The sequence below is a fragment of the Larimichthys crocea genome, chromosome III (genome assembly GCF_000972845.2).
Source record: "Larimichthys crocea isolate SSNF chromosome III, L_crocea_2.0, whole genome shotgun sequence".
In the NCBI taxonomy this organism is placed as follows: Eukaryota; Metazoa; Chordata; class Actinopteri; family Sciaenidae; genus Larimichthys; species Larimichthys crocea.
Genome location: NC_040013.1, coordinates 35,895,372 through 35,910,651, shown reverse-complemented (window position 1 = coordinate 35,910,651; position 15,280 = coordinate 35,895,372). Strand labels below are relative to the sequence as shown.

At 39.2% G+C, this 15,280-nt stretch overlaps 2 protein-coding genes across 4 annotated transcripts; one reads left to right on the top strand and one right to left on the bottom strand.

Moving 5' to 3' along the window:
• Nucleotides 1-2,113: 2,113 nt before the first annotated feature.
• ykt6 (YKT6 v-SNARE homolog (S. cerevisiae)) lies at nt 2,114-7,438 on the bottom strand. Of its 2 annotated transcripts, none has more exons than XM_019264526.2 (8): nt 7,201-7,438; nt 6,703-6,872; nt 6,173-6,255; nt 5,478-5,578; nt 5,273-5,377; nt 4,480-4,545; nt 4,111-4,212; nt 2,114-4,006 (listed from the first exon to the last, which is right to left on the bottom strand). In XM_019264526.2, the coding sequence occupies exons 2-8, from the start codon at nt 6,804-6,806 to the stop codon at nt 3,971-3,973; spliced, it is 597 nt and encodes a 198-aa protein (XP_019120071.1). In that variant the 5' UTR covers nt 6,807-6,872; nt 7,201-7,438; the 3' UTR covers nt 2,114-3,970. The 2 variants fall into 2 exon arrangements, with proteins under 2 accessions (XP_019120071.1, XP_027133366.1); XM_027277565.1 differs by lacking the exon at nt 7,201-7,438 and adding an exon at nt 6,992-7,139.
• Nucleotides 7,439-7,910: 472 nt separating this feature from the next.
• gck (glucokinase (hexokinase 4)) lies at nt 7,911-14,915 on the top strand. Of its 2 annotated transcripts, none has more exons than XM_019264480.2 (10): nt 7,911-8,521; nt 11,104-11,266; nt 11,369-11,523; nt 11,683-11,802; nt 11,916-12,011; nt 12,134-12,233; nt 12,323-12,506; nt 13,092-13,247; nt 13,672-13,905; nt 14,244-14,391. In XM_019264480.2, exons 1-10 carry the CDS (start codon nt 8,513-8,515, stop codon nt 14,389-14,391), a joined length of 1,365 nt encoding a protein of 454 aa, XP_019120025.1. In that variant the 5' UTR covers nt 7,911-8,512. The 2 variants fall into 2 exon arrangements, with proteins under 2 accessions (XP_019120025.1, XP_010734236.1); XM_010735934.3 differs by lacking the exon at nt 7,911-8,521 and adding an exon at nt 10,628-10,708 and having other exon boundaries at nt 14,244-14,915.
• Nucleotides 14,916-15,280: the final 365 nt, after the last annotated feature.

The window sequence follows — 15,280 nt, the reverse complement described above, 5'->3', positions numbered from 1 at the left end:
TCTTGTTTTTCTCAAAAACAGGTCTTAGAGTCTGATAAGACTTCAAATTCTGGTCAAAGCAGGACTTACCGGGTATGAGTCCACTGCTCCTTGATAAAGAGTCCTCTGTGCTAGAAGGACGAGTGGCTTCTGCAGTTGAGCCTTGATGGGGAAATAAAAATAGAAATATTTGACTATTTTGTATTTTATTTTTTATTCTAAGACAACTTTAGCTCATGATGCACAGTGTTTGTTGACACTGTGTCTCTCAAGAGTTGTTGATTCAAATCTGTGGTCATTTTTGAATATTACAGTTCTGCACAGGACTGCAGTGCACTACAGACACTTCTTTGTCAGCAGGCACTGACATGCTTGTTATGAAGTTTCATACCTCTCCCTTTTCTCTTTTAACCTAAATTTAGTGTGTTTCCTGTGCATCTAATGCATTCACGTAACACCTGTTTCTTCAGTTCAGTCTGTGAGCACTGACCTGTGTTTCATGGTATGTTTTCATTATTTACCTCTTGCCACATTGAATAATTTGCATCTTTGTGACTACTGCATTTTCACCTTGTGCGAGAACTACTCAGCTTCTTTGAAATGTTGCTATTTGTGTGTGTTGTTTTGATTGGCAGACACTGAAAGATGACATACTACTGATTACAATTCACCTAAAGTTGATTCCCCTGTTTATCCGGAACTAAAATCTGAGGTCATCAAAGTTAAGGCCCTTAAAATAGTTGCAATATCACATACTATGGATGCAGATACTCAGTTTGGACCTCTCTGGTGAGTTTATGACTACACCAGAAGAAGAAGAAGAGATTAAGCTCACCATTTCTCTGCTGAACTGTGTGTAAAAGTTGCCATGTAAGAAGATCTGGGTCAACCATCTGAAAATGCAGCAAAACATTTGTGTTTGAATAGTTGTAGAGCAGGTCAGTCACAGGCACACTGCCCCTACAGATCACATAACATGACAGAGGGATACAAAGAGAAAGACAGGAGGAAAACGTGGTGCAGGCAAACAAGTCACGCTGCCTTCAGCAGGAGTAGGAAACTCTCTGCAGGAAGTCTTGCGATGTGGAAAATCAGAGCGCTTCAGGCAACGACAGGCACAAAGATAAGACAAGCATGCGAGATAAGAACGAACATGTACCCCACGTATTTCCAAAATACCACATGTAGTCCTGTAACAGGGTGATAACACAGCTTTGGGTTCATGGTGATACATTAAATACTCCTCGTTGAAGGCTTGTAAACAAGTAAATCAGTTACACAGTGTGTCGCGTGAAGTAGGACGGAGGAGAGAGGCTCACTCTTGGATCAACAGACTTGTTTTTGGTACATCGCGATACTTTAGAAACAACAACAACAAAAAAAAGAGTCTGTTCTCTCTTCTAACTTCTTACCTTCAAGTTGGTCCCGTTGCTGGTGTCTGTCCCGCTCTTGTTTTTCACCTCCGTCCACATTTTTGAGGCTGTGCGGTCTGACTTCATCAGCTCATGCTGTTTTCTTCTCACCTCAGCTGTGCGCTCAGACGCGCCTCTGGTGCCGCGTTCACGCCCTTCTTTTGAGCTCGTATTTTACAGTGTAACCTCGGCCCATGATGCATTACTTGTTTAAATTGGAGGCAGGGGTATTTAAATGTTGATTTAAAACTATAGCTTTTTAAAAATGTTTCACTCATACTACACAAAATAATGCTAAAAAAAGAATTGACAATAGTTGGTGTAGGTTTACAGATTGAATTTTTGAAGCTAAACACCTCCTTTGTGATCATTTACATTATTTACGCAGGTACACTTATGTCTTCGTGGATTTAATTAGGATTTGACATTTCCTACAACCCCTTAAGGGTACATAAGCTTCTCAGCTGACCTTCCTGAAGAAAGGCAGACATGAGAGGCCACACAGCTCCCAGTTTGCTGATTAAAAGGAAATTAAAGATAAGGAGAGGTTTACCTTTACATTGTTTTACAGGATTTCCTGAAACACCTCAGTGTCTTGGAAAATTTAATAGTTTCCACATCAAAGCCTGAAAATGCCACCAGTTCACTGGAAGCCATTATTTTGTTTATCTAAGATTATATGTTCTGTAAACAATCATTGTTTGAACAAATCAGAGACAAAATGTTCATACAGACAGAACAGAAGTTTATTATCTGAAGTTTGTGTTTTAAATTTGCAAACCACACCCGGATCAAAATGTTTAATGCAGACTGTTTAACACACTGGTCAGTGAGACATGACCTGCGAATAGATACAGCATAACTCCATAGATTTCACAAGAGTTTTAAATTCAGCACATTAATTTGGAGATTTTAAAAAGAACAAATTAAACAAACATGTCAGAAACAACCCTGGACACGCTTCACATGGGAATTAGTCATAAGAATAGCATATACAAAGTCAATTAACTGTGCTCCAGGAGAAATAGTTAAATTCATTCTCTCTACTTTAAAAGAGAGACACACGCCAACAGTCTGCAGAGATATTGCACAAAGTTTACACCGTAAAAGCAGAGAGAGCATTTCAGCTCTCCCACACACACACAAACACTCCTCACACACAGGCACTCAACATCGATGCAGCCTGCAGATGTTGTATATCAGCAAATCATACACTCATACAGCGGAAAGCGAGCAGAGAAACACAACCGAAGGCATCTCTTTATCTCAAACTGTTCAGCAGTTCCTGAAGAGAGAGAGAAAAAAAAAAAATCTACCCAGTCAGACCTAAATACAAAGCAAACTGCTGACAGTGAGAAAAAAAAAAAAACACATCAGCCGTGGAGTGTCTTAAAATAAGACTGGGATCTGAGATCACTAAGTTTATAATCACTCAACATACGTTTGTTCTCTTCAAACATTACACCCATTTAACGAGAGACTTGAGGCCAGGGAATGCAACAGCACCTGAGGATTCCTGTAATCACCTCAGTCACAATAAATGATGGTAAAATGTCAGTGATCCCAGGTTTGAGAGGTACAGACGAGCCCCAGACTGCAGAGGCCCGAGTGGGCTCTCTTTTTTTTAACTTTAAAAACCTGCTTAAGTGTCGTGTGTGAAAAGCTGCAGTACACAAAGTGAAAGAGAACGTTTAAATAGGACAGGGAGGGGTCACATTGCAAATAAGGCTGTGTCTATGAAGATACATCTTTGTACATTTTACATCTATTCTCCCACTTATCATTAGCTTTAAAGATGCCACCATCACTCACCCAAAGCGGGAATGTTTAAGATATCATTTAACACTATGAGACAAAGAAAAGCAAAAGAAGTAACCAGCCTGATAATCCAGTCTAAGAAAAATCTTTCAAATTCACCGTAAAATTCTGTGAGATTTTGATATCACATGTCCAAGCAGCCACTTGCTGTCTTTAGAGTTTTTAGAATGACTTCAACATTGAGGCTCACTGAAGTGATAAAGTAATTAAGAGGGCCACCTAGTGGGCAACTAAAGTTATGCCTGCAAGAAAAACAAGACGTGAACCGAAATGGTGACGTATTTTATGAATTCACAAGACTGCGAGATTGTCAGAGTTGCCTTGAAGCAGAAGCACATCTGTGGTTAATACTCTCTGAAATCAAACTATTAAGATTTGATTGAATCTGAGTAACATTAAATGGTTTGAAGACAATTCAACAATACATCACCAATACACGTCACACTATTATGTCCTCAGCTGGTATTGAAACACCACACAGATGTTTACCCTTTGAGAAGGTTAAAAATAATTCAAATGTTACTTCCCCCGACCAAACCCCATCACTCCTTCAGCCCCCATCAGCCACAATCCGGAAAAGGTTATGCTTCAACTGGCCGCCACCATCCACCCTCTCTTGCTCTTATCCTGGCGTCCCATCCCGGTTTAGACAGCGCCCGTTCTGTCCATTGTGTCGAGAGCTGGTGGCAGGTGCATGATGGGAGTTGTAGGAAAAGCAGAAAGGCAGAGAGAGGCGTGTCCAAGAGGACGAGGCAGCGACATCACATGATTTCACAGCATGAGTTCTGTTTCCGTGCCTGCAGGTTAAACATAAACACACGCACACAGTCAGGCATCTAAAACAGTGAATGGCCATTAGTCCGTCAGTATAGCGTCGATGAGGCGAGTCGTGAGCACTTACAGTCTTGTAGAAGGCTTTGGACTGGTTTCCCAGGTGCTCGGACTTTGCCACAAGATCATCCAGTTTCTCTCCTCTCTCCAACAGACTTTCCATGGTGTTGTGCTACAGAAACAAAACATTTGTTTATGAAATAGTCTGCAGTGTAGAATTTAACTGGACAACGACCCGAGAGACAGAACCTCAATTTGGTCAAAAAGCTGATGCACAGATAAACACAATGGTTTGTAGATGCATTTGTGGGACCCTGAAAAGAAAGTTTAGGACTCTAGTTTTACAACTAGTAGTTTGTGTGCTTTCCACAGCCTACATGTGTGTTCTGCTATAATGGGAAAAAAAAAAAAAAAAAACTTCTATTGTGTACATATTTACCAAAATGATCTTTGTCTCATCCAGTTCTGCCTGAACTTTAGTCATTGCATCTGCTTCTCTGGGGTTCTGGGGGGGGAAACAACAAGTTGTTAGTTACACTGCCGTCGCATACTGATCATTCTGCAGGTTTTAATGAACAAGCACAAAGAGATTCATGAATTTAATCCTAATGCATCTGTCTCGTATATTTAAGAATCCCCATTGGCCGATGCCATGACAAACAAGTTCATCTTCCTGGGGTCAACACCAAACATACAATACACGACACATTATATAATAAACATTAACTGTGCATAACTTTAGATATATTTAAAACTTCTAGATAGTTTACTAATTTTAAAAAGACACAATGCAAAAGATGAATTATTTTTGATCAGGCAGATGTTAAGGGTTAAGGTATCCCAGATTCTTGTAGTTCTGTAAATTACATTTTTTTAATCATTGCATTGGTACTTGGGTTTAGTACGACAATATAACCTGTACAGGCTAATCTGCCACTGCTGTGATTGTGTGTGTTATTACAGTTACGTATTCAAATAGAAATGTTGGCACTTTTGAGTTGAATGGTGCAGCTGAACAATGTGGCCATTCTTGGGGAAATCCTTTGCTCAATGGAGAGCCAAAAGACGCTGGAGTGTAACTTTCCAGTGCTGGTTCTAATACAGCAGCCCAGAACAAATATAGCAACTTGTAACTTTGCACGGTTTGTTTTAGACGCAGACGACAATACTGTTGAAACAAACAGTCGGTGATTCATTTGACATAATTCCTCATAAACATATTTAAAACTGACCTGGTATTTAGAAAGGTGAATATCCAGGGCTTTGTAAGTTATGGTTTCAGGACTACCAGATGGCCAGTCTATACTGTCCACTTGTCTAGAGAACTCCTCTAATACCTAAAAAAAACAAAACAAAACAGAGACAGCAATCTCATTGTTAAAGTTGACAGCAAAGTGCAGTAATTATGCATCTTTATTTGCAAGTTTTTGCGCCCACCTTGTCTAGCAATGTGAAACAGACTCTCTGTGGGTATTCGGTATCTGCAATGACCACAGCACTCAGATTGTCGTTTCTTACATACACATGGCAGAGGTACTCTGAAAGAAAAGAAAACAGAAGTGTGATTAAAAACTGCCTTAAAAATAGTCTTATGGTACAGACAAACCCAGAGCCAGCTGGCACACTTTGTTAAGAAAAGCAGAAGTTAAAACGGATAAGACTTTTAAATAAGTGTTAGCACAAAGTCCTGCATCTGCTGACTGACACGCAGTCTTTAAGCATTGCAGCTGTGCTTCGACTCTGTCATTCCACATTCAGCTTGTTTCATGCTGTGTTTGTTAAAATGGTGACGATAGTTAGAGCAGATCAGGTAACAGCGTAACTCGTTTTATCTTCTTGATCTTAACCACTCTGCCACTGGGATCCTGTACGACAAAACAAGTTCAACATACCCAGGCTCTCTCTTCATTACATGACTTCACTAACCAACAACCATGATCTTACTAAGCGGTCACCCACAGCGGTTATCAACTCAGCATCTCAGCCACGAGCGTTCACATGACATAACATAACAGCAGAACGAAAGAGCAGCATATGCTTGAAATTAAGAGCAAACTATAATGTGACCAGTTCATAAAAATGTCATTTATTTGACAAGCCGGGGCTGAGGCTGCTCTTTCTTTTTTTTTTACCTTGTTCTTTGACAGAGGCACGGCTTCCTTGGGATGTCCGTTCAACAATCAAGGCACTGGTGAAGGTCATGAACTCTTGAATACTAAACAGACAAAAAACTGTGTCACTGGTGGAAAAGTATCCAAGTATAGTCAAATCAAGCCCCAAGTCATAAAGTACATTTGCCTCGGAGGGCTTCACAATCTGTACAGGGAGTGACACCCTCTGTCCTTAGACCCTCGGTTCAAGTGAGGAAAAACTTTCCCACAAAAAACTTTTTTAAAACAGGGGAAAAGGCTGAAAGAAACCTCAGGAAGAGCCACAGGAGGGATCCCTCTCCCAGGACAGACAGATGTCACGTGTACAGGACAGATCAACACAAACAAATTGTACACAGTCATCATTTATACTGATCACTGTATCAAGGCTTGTAATCCTTGTTGTCAAATCAGAGCACTGTCACTATTTGTATATTTAATTTATATGTACTTATAATGCGGATTAAAACTGTGTGATCGAGCAGATGCTGGTCTGGATGAGTCGGACCCACCTGGAGCGCTGGAAGAAGCTGAAGGAGGAGAGGTCGTAGGCCGCCTTGAGCAGGTTGGCTTTGGTCGCTCCTTTGTGGATGACGCTGAGGCTGTAGAGCTTCATGCTGCCGCTCCGCTCCGGTCTGCTCAGTCAGTCACAGCAAACACTCTCACACACCGCCCTGATAATCTGGTTTGGAGAAAGAAATCACAGTCACGTGAGCTTTATCCAGCTCAGGCAGCTAGCGTCCGTGCTAACAATAAAGTTGAGCGAAGTTCAGCCGCTTTGTTATTAGCCGCCGAGCTAACCGAGTATGATCCGCTCACTGCGGGTTGACTACATGTTTGTCTCCAGGCAGAGACACTTCGGTGAGCTGGCTGTGAGTAGGACAAACCCAGCACAGGCAGCTGATCGTGACACGCAGATTAAAACAGCTTCATGTCTGACACCGAGTCCGGCGCAGAGCTAGCTCTAGATGCTACCTGCTTTAACTCACGCGAGGCCTCCGCAAACTTACCGCGCAAACTGTCGACTCCCGGAGAAACCACCGCACAAACCTTCTTATCCCGCACAAACTAAGACTCGTACATGTGCGTGACAGACGTCCGGCGGGTTTAATTGCGATGTTATTGACGCTAATTGTAGTTTTTTCAAGGCGCAGTTCACCACGTCACGATCCTCAAACAGTCCAACGGGATAGAGGCTCCGGTGGAAACAAACACAGCCGCTGTTGTTCCGTTTGAAGACAGAAAGTTGGAAACCGGCTCCAAAGTTAAAGGAAGTCTAATTAATTAATTAATTAAATAATCAATTAATTAAATAATTACATTAATCGAATTGCCAATTGTCAAATAACTGTTGGCTTACAGCGATCCCCCATCGTAATATTGAACCCAGTATAATTGTCTCATTATAGTCAGTCTCTGAATTATTTTGGAGAAATACACAGGATACAAAAAACGACATTTGAATTGTTGAATTGAATACTAATTGGTTTTAGTATTAATTGGTATTAAGCAGATAGATCAAATAGATAATCAATAGTCCACTACTACTACTACTACTACTACTACTACTACTACTACTACTACTATTACTATAATATACTAATAATAATAATATTATAATAATAATAATTATTTGTCTTTAGTTTAGTTTTAAACAGCTTTGTGGCCTTTGTCTACCAAAAACATGGCGCCCTCTCAATTGATGTTTTTACTGGTGATCTTGCTCCATTTAACAATTTCGTCCTGGCCACTTAACTCAGTAGTAAGTGTTTTCCATGGCAGAAGTGGAAACCACTAAGCTTTCAGGTGCATCTGTTGACAGGTCAGGTGCACCAGGGGAAGAAATGATTTTTATTTCCAGGAACTCTAGTGCCTTCTAGTTTTGTCTTCAGATACTGAAGTATCCTAAAACGGTCAGTAATAATGACAGTTACATACAGGAGGTTTTCTTAATATTTTTCTTTTTTTTTTTTTTGCCGTAAAATGTAATGATTGAATGAAGGATTGGATGGAGCTGATGGCACATCCAGTGCTCGGATGCGAATCGACCGGTTTTTTGCCTGCTTTCCAAAACTTTTCATTTCACAGTTCTACTCCTGGGAAATACTGCAGATATGTAAACCTGTTCGAGACCTGCTGCTGAACATGATGTAGTTCAAACGTGTTGGGAATATAATATAACGTTTGTGCAGCTTCCCATCAAGATATATCATTTACGCGTCATATACGGACCAAGTAACATTATAACAGCAGAAACGTCTGTGAACCTCCACTCCAGAGCACTGATGGTTGGCAGGACACTTTAATCCTCGTCGTTATACGATGGATAAGGTAAAACGTTTCTATCTATCTATCTATCTATCTATCTATCTATCTATCTATCTATTTTTGAGCCAAAGCAAAGCATAAGTCACACACACTATTGCTGAATAATGGTATTGGAGTACTAGATAGATTACCATTTTGGAAGTAAGTAAAAATTCTAACTAATCAGTTAAATAACTAACAACTAATCAAGTAAATACATAAAAAAGGTAAGTAAGTAAGCACAAGTTATTGTGTTAGTGTCAGTAGAATAGGCCCCATGGCTGCAGTGTGGATCTCAGCTCTGTGTATAAAGCGAGAATATTTGGTGTAATGTTGCATCAGCACAAAACATCTTCTGCTTGAATATTTTTTCTCAGTGTCATCTAGCTTTATTTAAATAACTTGAAGATACTCGATGTTGTCAAAAAATGATGGAAGAATTTAAGAGCACATTGAATCAAAGCAAATTTTAAGAGGTGTATTACATGCTACTTTTCATATGTATGTCTTAAGGTCAGTGTGGCTATAGAAATCCTACAGCCAGGGCACTGGGGGAGAGGGTCACAGTTACCTCAGAGTGAGAGGTCAGAGCTTTTTTTAGCTCTGACCTCTGACTAGGTAAACTATTGAAGCTGATAAACACCAGAGGCCTTCACCTGCAGCATACTATTGTTAGCTTTAGAGGTCGTTCATCCCTCACTGTTGCTAATTTTAGACATGTTTCTAATTTTACAAGTAGATGCGTATCTCTGTCTGAAATTCCATCATGGAGCAACTCTCTAGCCTTGCACATTGCTTTTTCTAAACTAACACAAGTTCAGATCATAGGCTTCATGTTCAAATTTACTTGATTTGTCATGTTGTAAAATCTTGTTCGTGTGGGCGATCTCTAGGTTCTAGGTCACAGCCTGCCACATGAGATTGGGAAAATTTTGTTCCATCATTTTTTGCTTTAAAGGCCAGTTTATATATCCTCACAGTAACTGACAAACCACTGTGATCATTGTGAGATTATGATTTTTTTTTCATTAATTCATTCATATAATCTTAAAACAAAGAGTTCCTCACTGGGATGAAAAGTCTCTTTTTAAAGTGCTGTTCTGGCAAAGATAGCAGCAGTCTGAATTACAGACAAACATCATACAGCAGAGTACTCGAGACATACATATTTTGTGGTAGGTTTAATTATCAACATAAAAACAGGATTTATAAAATGTATGAATGATGAATAATGAATGAATATAATTTATTGTATATTATTATTATAGTTATTATATTATTTTGTTGAAAAAACAAATTCACCACAGAAACACAAGATACACAGAGATGCTGCATTGGTTATTAAATACCCTACTTATTTACAATATACAATACATTATATTCATTCATTATTCATCATTCATACATTTTATAATAATAATAACAGCAATAATAATAATAATAACAATATTTTTATTATATTACATACTGCTGCCATAAATTTAGAATAATTTTGTTTTCAGACAAATTCCTCTTTTTATCCTATTATACATTAATAACTAGTTATATTTATCAAGAATGAATCATGTTGTCACAATCATTTCATGAGAAGATGCAAAAATATTTTATTCAAATTTTATGTGCAACAGTGTATTATATATATATAAATATATTATAGTATTATTAGTAGTATTATAGTAAGTATATATGAGTATATGTCATATAAATCCACTGAAATGGTCAATTCAAACGATGATATGTTTGAAGTTGCCTCTATGCAATAAAACAACTCTCCATAGAGCTTAATCTTGACTTTGCAATAAATTGGGTTACAAAGATTTTTGGCTCAGCTCACACAGCATGTGTGTGTGTGTGTGTGTGTGTGTGTGTGTGTGCACACGTGTATGTGTGTGTGCACACGTGTATGTGTTTGAACCCTGATTGCCTGATGGGGTGAGATACGGATAGGGGGTGGGCTTTTTTGCATCTGGTGTGGTCAGCCCACATCACTTGAGCATAAAAACAGCTGAGGTTCTCATTCAGTGGTACTCACACTTCACTGACTCTGCACACACACACACACAGGCTAGACATACACTTAAAACACACCTAGGAACAAACACAGAAGATCATTTAATTAAGCCTGTGAACATGCCTTGTGTCAGCTCTCAACTTGACCAGATGGTGAAGATGCCTTGTAGCTACAGCTCTGTGGTTGATAAGATCTTCGCGGTAAGAGTCACTTTTCTGTTTGATGAGAGGTTTAAGTCTTTTTTTTTTTTTTTTACTTTAGTATTGCTTTGTGTTTTTATTTCATGTGACTGTTTCAGAAGAAATTCTGTGAGGAGCTTGGTTGAGACGTTCAGATGCTACATTGTCCTGTACTTTAGCAGGACTTTACTTTAGGAGTCCTCTGCACTTTATCTCATTTTTATAGATTTATCTATTCTTTCTATAGCATCTCACTTGTCTGTGCTCTGATTCCCCTTTTACTTCTCTGTTTTTTTTTTCAAAAGTGAAAAGTGTGGTTTACAAGCATGGTTTCAGTGCATACAATCTACAATAAAATAAATAGGTAATTGGTCTGTGTGCTACTGCTAACCCACTATTCTCTCCTCTTGTTGCAGGTAGAGCAGATCCTGTCAGAGTTCAGGCTGAATAAGGAAGAACTAAAAGAAGTCATGAAGAGGATGCAGCGTGAGATGGAGAGAGGACTGCGTGTGGAGACGCATGAAGAGGCCAGTGTCAAAATGCTTCCAACTTACGTCTGCTCCACCCCTGAGGGATCAGGTAGATACTCACTCTTTAATCCTAACGCTTTTTTGGTAGTTCAAAAATCATAAAACCAGTAAAGCCGCTATGTGTATTCAGATGTAATGTGTACTCTGACAGAGGTGGGTGATTTCCTGGCTTTGGATCTTGGGGGTACGAACTTCCGTGTGATGTTGGTGAAGGTGGGTGAAGATGACGAGAGGAGCTTTAAGGTGGAGACCAAGAACCAGATGTACTCTATTCCTGAGAATGCCATGACAGGCACTGCTGAAATGGTTAGTGATTCTAGTATTTATATGGCAATTCTTCTGTATTATCAATAAGTGAGATAGTGCCAAACATTTTTCTGTGGTTCTCTGTAAGTGCCTAGTTTTGACTTAAAAGTCTGTGTTTTTCCCTCATGTCACATATCCACTTTTTCTCTTTTTCTGCAGCTGTTTGACTACATAGCAGAGTGTATGTCAGACTTTTTGGACAAACATCACATCAAGCACAAGAAGCTTCCTCTGGGTTTCACCTTTTCCTTTCCTGTACGACATGAGGACATTGACAAGGTAGGATGTTGTCTTATACATATCTTAAAACAATACTAAGATGGGTAACAGTAACCTCCATCACTCCACCGCCATATATTTTGTATTATAAAGTTTTTTTTTTCTGTACACAGGGTATCCTGCTTAACTGGACCAAAGGCTTCAAGGCATCTGGGGCAGAAGGGAACAATGTTGTGGGTTTACTCAGAGACGCTATCAAGAGACGAGGGGTGAGTTGCTGTATATTATAATTATTTACTATCTTAATAAACACACAGCAAGTTAATGATTTCTAACATGTGCACACAGCTGACTGACTCCAAATGGATTGTGATTTGGTGTTGTCACTTAGGACTTTGAGATGGATGTTGTTGCCATGGTGAATGACACAGTAGCCACCATGATTTCCTGCTATTATGAGGATCGCAGCTGTGAAGTGGGAATGATTGTTGGTAAGTAGCATGAATGCACTACTGATAAACACTCATAAACACTGAGACATACAGGCTCCAGCACATCTGTTTTTTTTTTTTATAACCAGGTACTGGTTGTAATGCATGTTACATGGAGGAGATGAGGACTGTGGAGCTGGTAGAAGGGGAGGAGGGCCGGATGTGTGTGAACACAGAGTGGGGAGCATTTGGAGACAACGGAGAGCTGGAGGAGTTCAGACTGGAGTATGACAGAGTGGTGGACGAGTCCTCGATTAACCCCGGACATCAGCTGTAAGTCATGCATTCACATGCAGTTCATCTGCTGTATGCACATGCACTGAGGTGTACATTCATGTTCAGAGTGATATGTCAGTAAAGATGTTTGGAGTGAGAGATTCATACTGAAGTTGAAAATGTGCAACACACTCATTCTCTTATTGTTTTTCTCAATTATTCATCCTTCTGTGGCAATACTTACTGGACTCTCATCTGAGATGTCTGTGTAGTTGCTAAGCTACCCGCTGTTTTTACCGAGGATGTTTGTAAATGGCAAGAGCCCTCATACGTCAGCGTCCAGTAAACGGATGGGGGTGTGAGATTAATGATCCCTCTCCGCTGCTTGCCATAGTGCCTGTTGGCCTAATGGCTGTTTACCTTGGTACTGGCAGCCCCTTCACATAGACAACTGCTGAGCCCAGCCTCCTTCAGCCCCAACCAGTGTAGAGAATGAAAGTTTGTTTGCTTATGTGTTTTGTACAGGACCTGTTTCTTACACCATTTCAACATTCTCTCTTAAGTTAATTTTTCCCATCCTTCCTGTCAATATTTTTGTTTATTAAAGTTACTTGTCTCTTCTCTTGTTCTTGCCTCCTGTAGTTATGAGAAGCTGATCAGCGGGAAGTATATGGGTGAGCTGGTCAGGCTTGTTCTGATGAAGCTAGTGAATGAAGACCTGCTGTTTAATGGTGAAGCCTCAGAGATGCTGAAGACACGTGGCAGCTTTGAGACACGCTATGTCTCACAGGTGGAGAGGTGAGAATCAGTGAATCATAACCTGGCTGCACTTATCCACCAGCTTAAGACAACTAATGTTTTTAAATGTTTTAAAAATGAATATTATCTATAAAAATATTATCTACAGAAGATAAAATATGATGGTATGGTGTAGGCAATCATTGCATTTGTATAAGTGGAGAGGGAAAATGTGTTGTATAACCATATGCTGATGACATAATCTTATATAACAGTGATGATGGAGGGAAGTAATTAGATCAGTCTGTTGGTTATCTTCACTTACAGCTGTTACCTACTGTACTGTAGTATTTGTAGAAGCTTGGTTTAATTTTTGAATATTAAATGTATAAAAAATGTATGAACATAATGGAACAGAATAAATGTGGGATGTAACAATGAGTGATATCAATTTTTAATTTTGTCTTTTGCCATTTACTATCAGTGACTCTGGGGACAGAAAACAAATCTACAACATCCTGTCTTCGCTCGGTGTTCTGCCGTCAGAGCTGGACTGTGACATTGTGCATCTGGTCTGTGAGAGTGTTTCCACTCGCTCTGCTCATATGTGCGGCGCAGGACTCGCTGGAGTGATCAACCAGATGCGGGAGCGACGCAGCCAGGAATTCCTGGAGATCACAGTGGGTGTTGATGGATCTGTCTACAAGCTACACCCATGGTGAGGAATCCTCTATTTCTATGTCTATCTAGACTTTTAATAGTTTTCAGATTACATTAAAGCAAGGAAATGTGGTATTGTATCCTCATTCATTTTCTAATTCCTCATGACTAACTGAAAACAAGAATCAAATAGAACAGCACCAGTATTTAACAACTGTATGATCCAGCCTTAAAAGACTAAATCTTACTGTGCTTTTTGTTTCCTACATTAAAACATATAAAAGTAACTAAAAGGGACTCTGCCAATGTTTGGTATCCTTAAACTAAACTCTCCAAATCCAATTTATTGGAGACATTAGATGAAAAAATGACACTAAAGTTGTTTCTTCATCTCAGTTTCCGTGACAGGTTCCACAAAATCGTCAGGGACCTTACACCTCACTGTGAGATCAACTTCATCCAGTCAGAGGAGGGGAGTGGTCGTGGAGCTGCTCTTATCTCAGCAGTGGCCTGTAAGATGGCTGCATGCATGCTGAATCAGTAAAGGGACGTGTGCACTTATCTGTCTCCCAGCAGGACAGCAATGAAATAAGCATGAACTCTGAATCTGAGGATGCTGGTGACATTTCGTCTACAGTTGGGAGCGCTAGCCTTTTTCAGGCTTGGAGAGATGCAAAGGTCAGCAAAGTGGATATCACTGCTGGAAGATGTACTGAAAAGAAAGCAGCAAACAACTTGTATTATATATATTTGATAGTATTAGACCAACTTGCAAGAGTTTGAATATTTCTGAACTTTAAGTATTTGTTTACTTTGATAGACTGGGCCATTTCAAAAATGGCTGATGTATTATTGCATTACAATACCAGTGTAAACTGGTTGATGCACAACAGAAGAACTTTGTAAATGTTGTTGTAAACTAGGAGTAAATCAAATGTATTGCTTTTTTGTGTAGTAATTCCTGTATGTAAACAATAAAACATTTCTTTCTTTGTATATTTAAATTATATGTTTACAACCTTATATATGTTAGCCAGTAGGTTGTAGTTTTTCATATGTCATGATAAAAATGGGATGGATGTGAATAACATAAACTGTAAATAAAATAAACTATTGTTCTTTAAATGCATGCTATTGTTCTTTTTATTATTATTCACACATATGACTGACTTAATGCTGCAGCTGGATCAGCAAATGTTTTTTAGGTTATAGATCCATAACATCTATTCGTGCATTAATCTGTTCATACAAATAAAATCAGTGTACCTGGTTATTAATGGGGTAATTATTGTTATATAAAAAATAGAATAAGATCACTGATTATAATTACATTATGTTATGAAACCAGTGGTGCTGCTAGGAAGTATGGATTTCCTAGGATGTGATTTGGTCCATTACCCCATTATTTAGTAACTACAACATATCCTCAACAT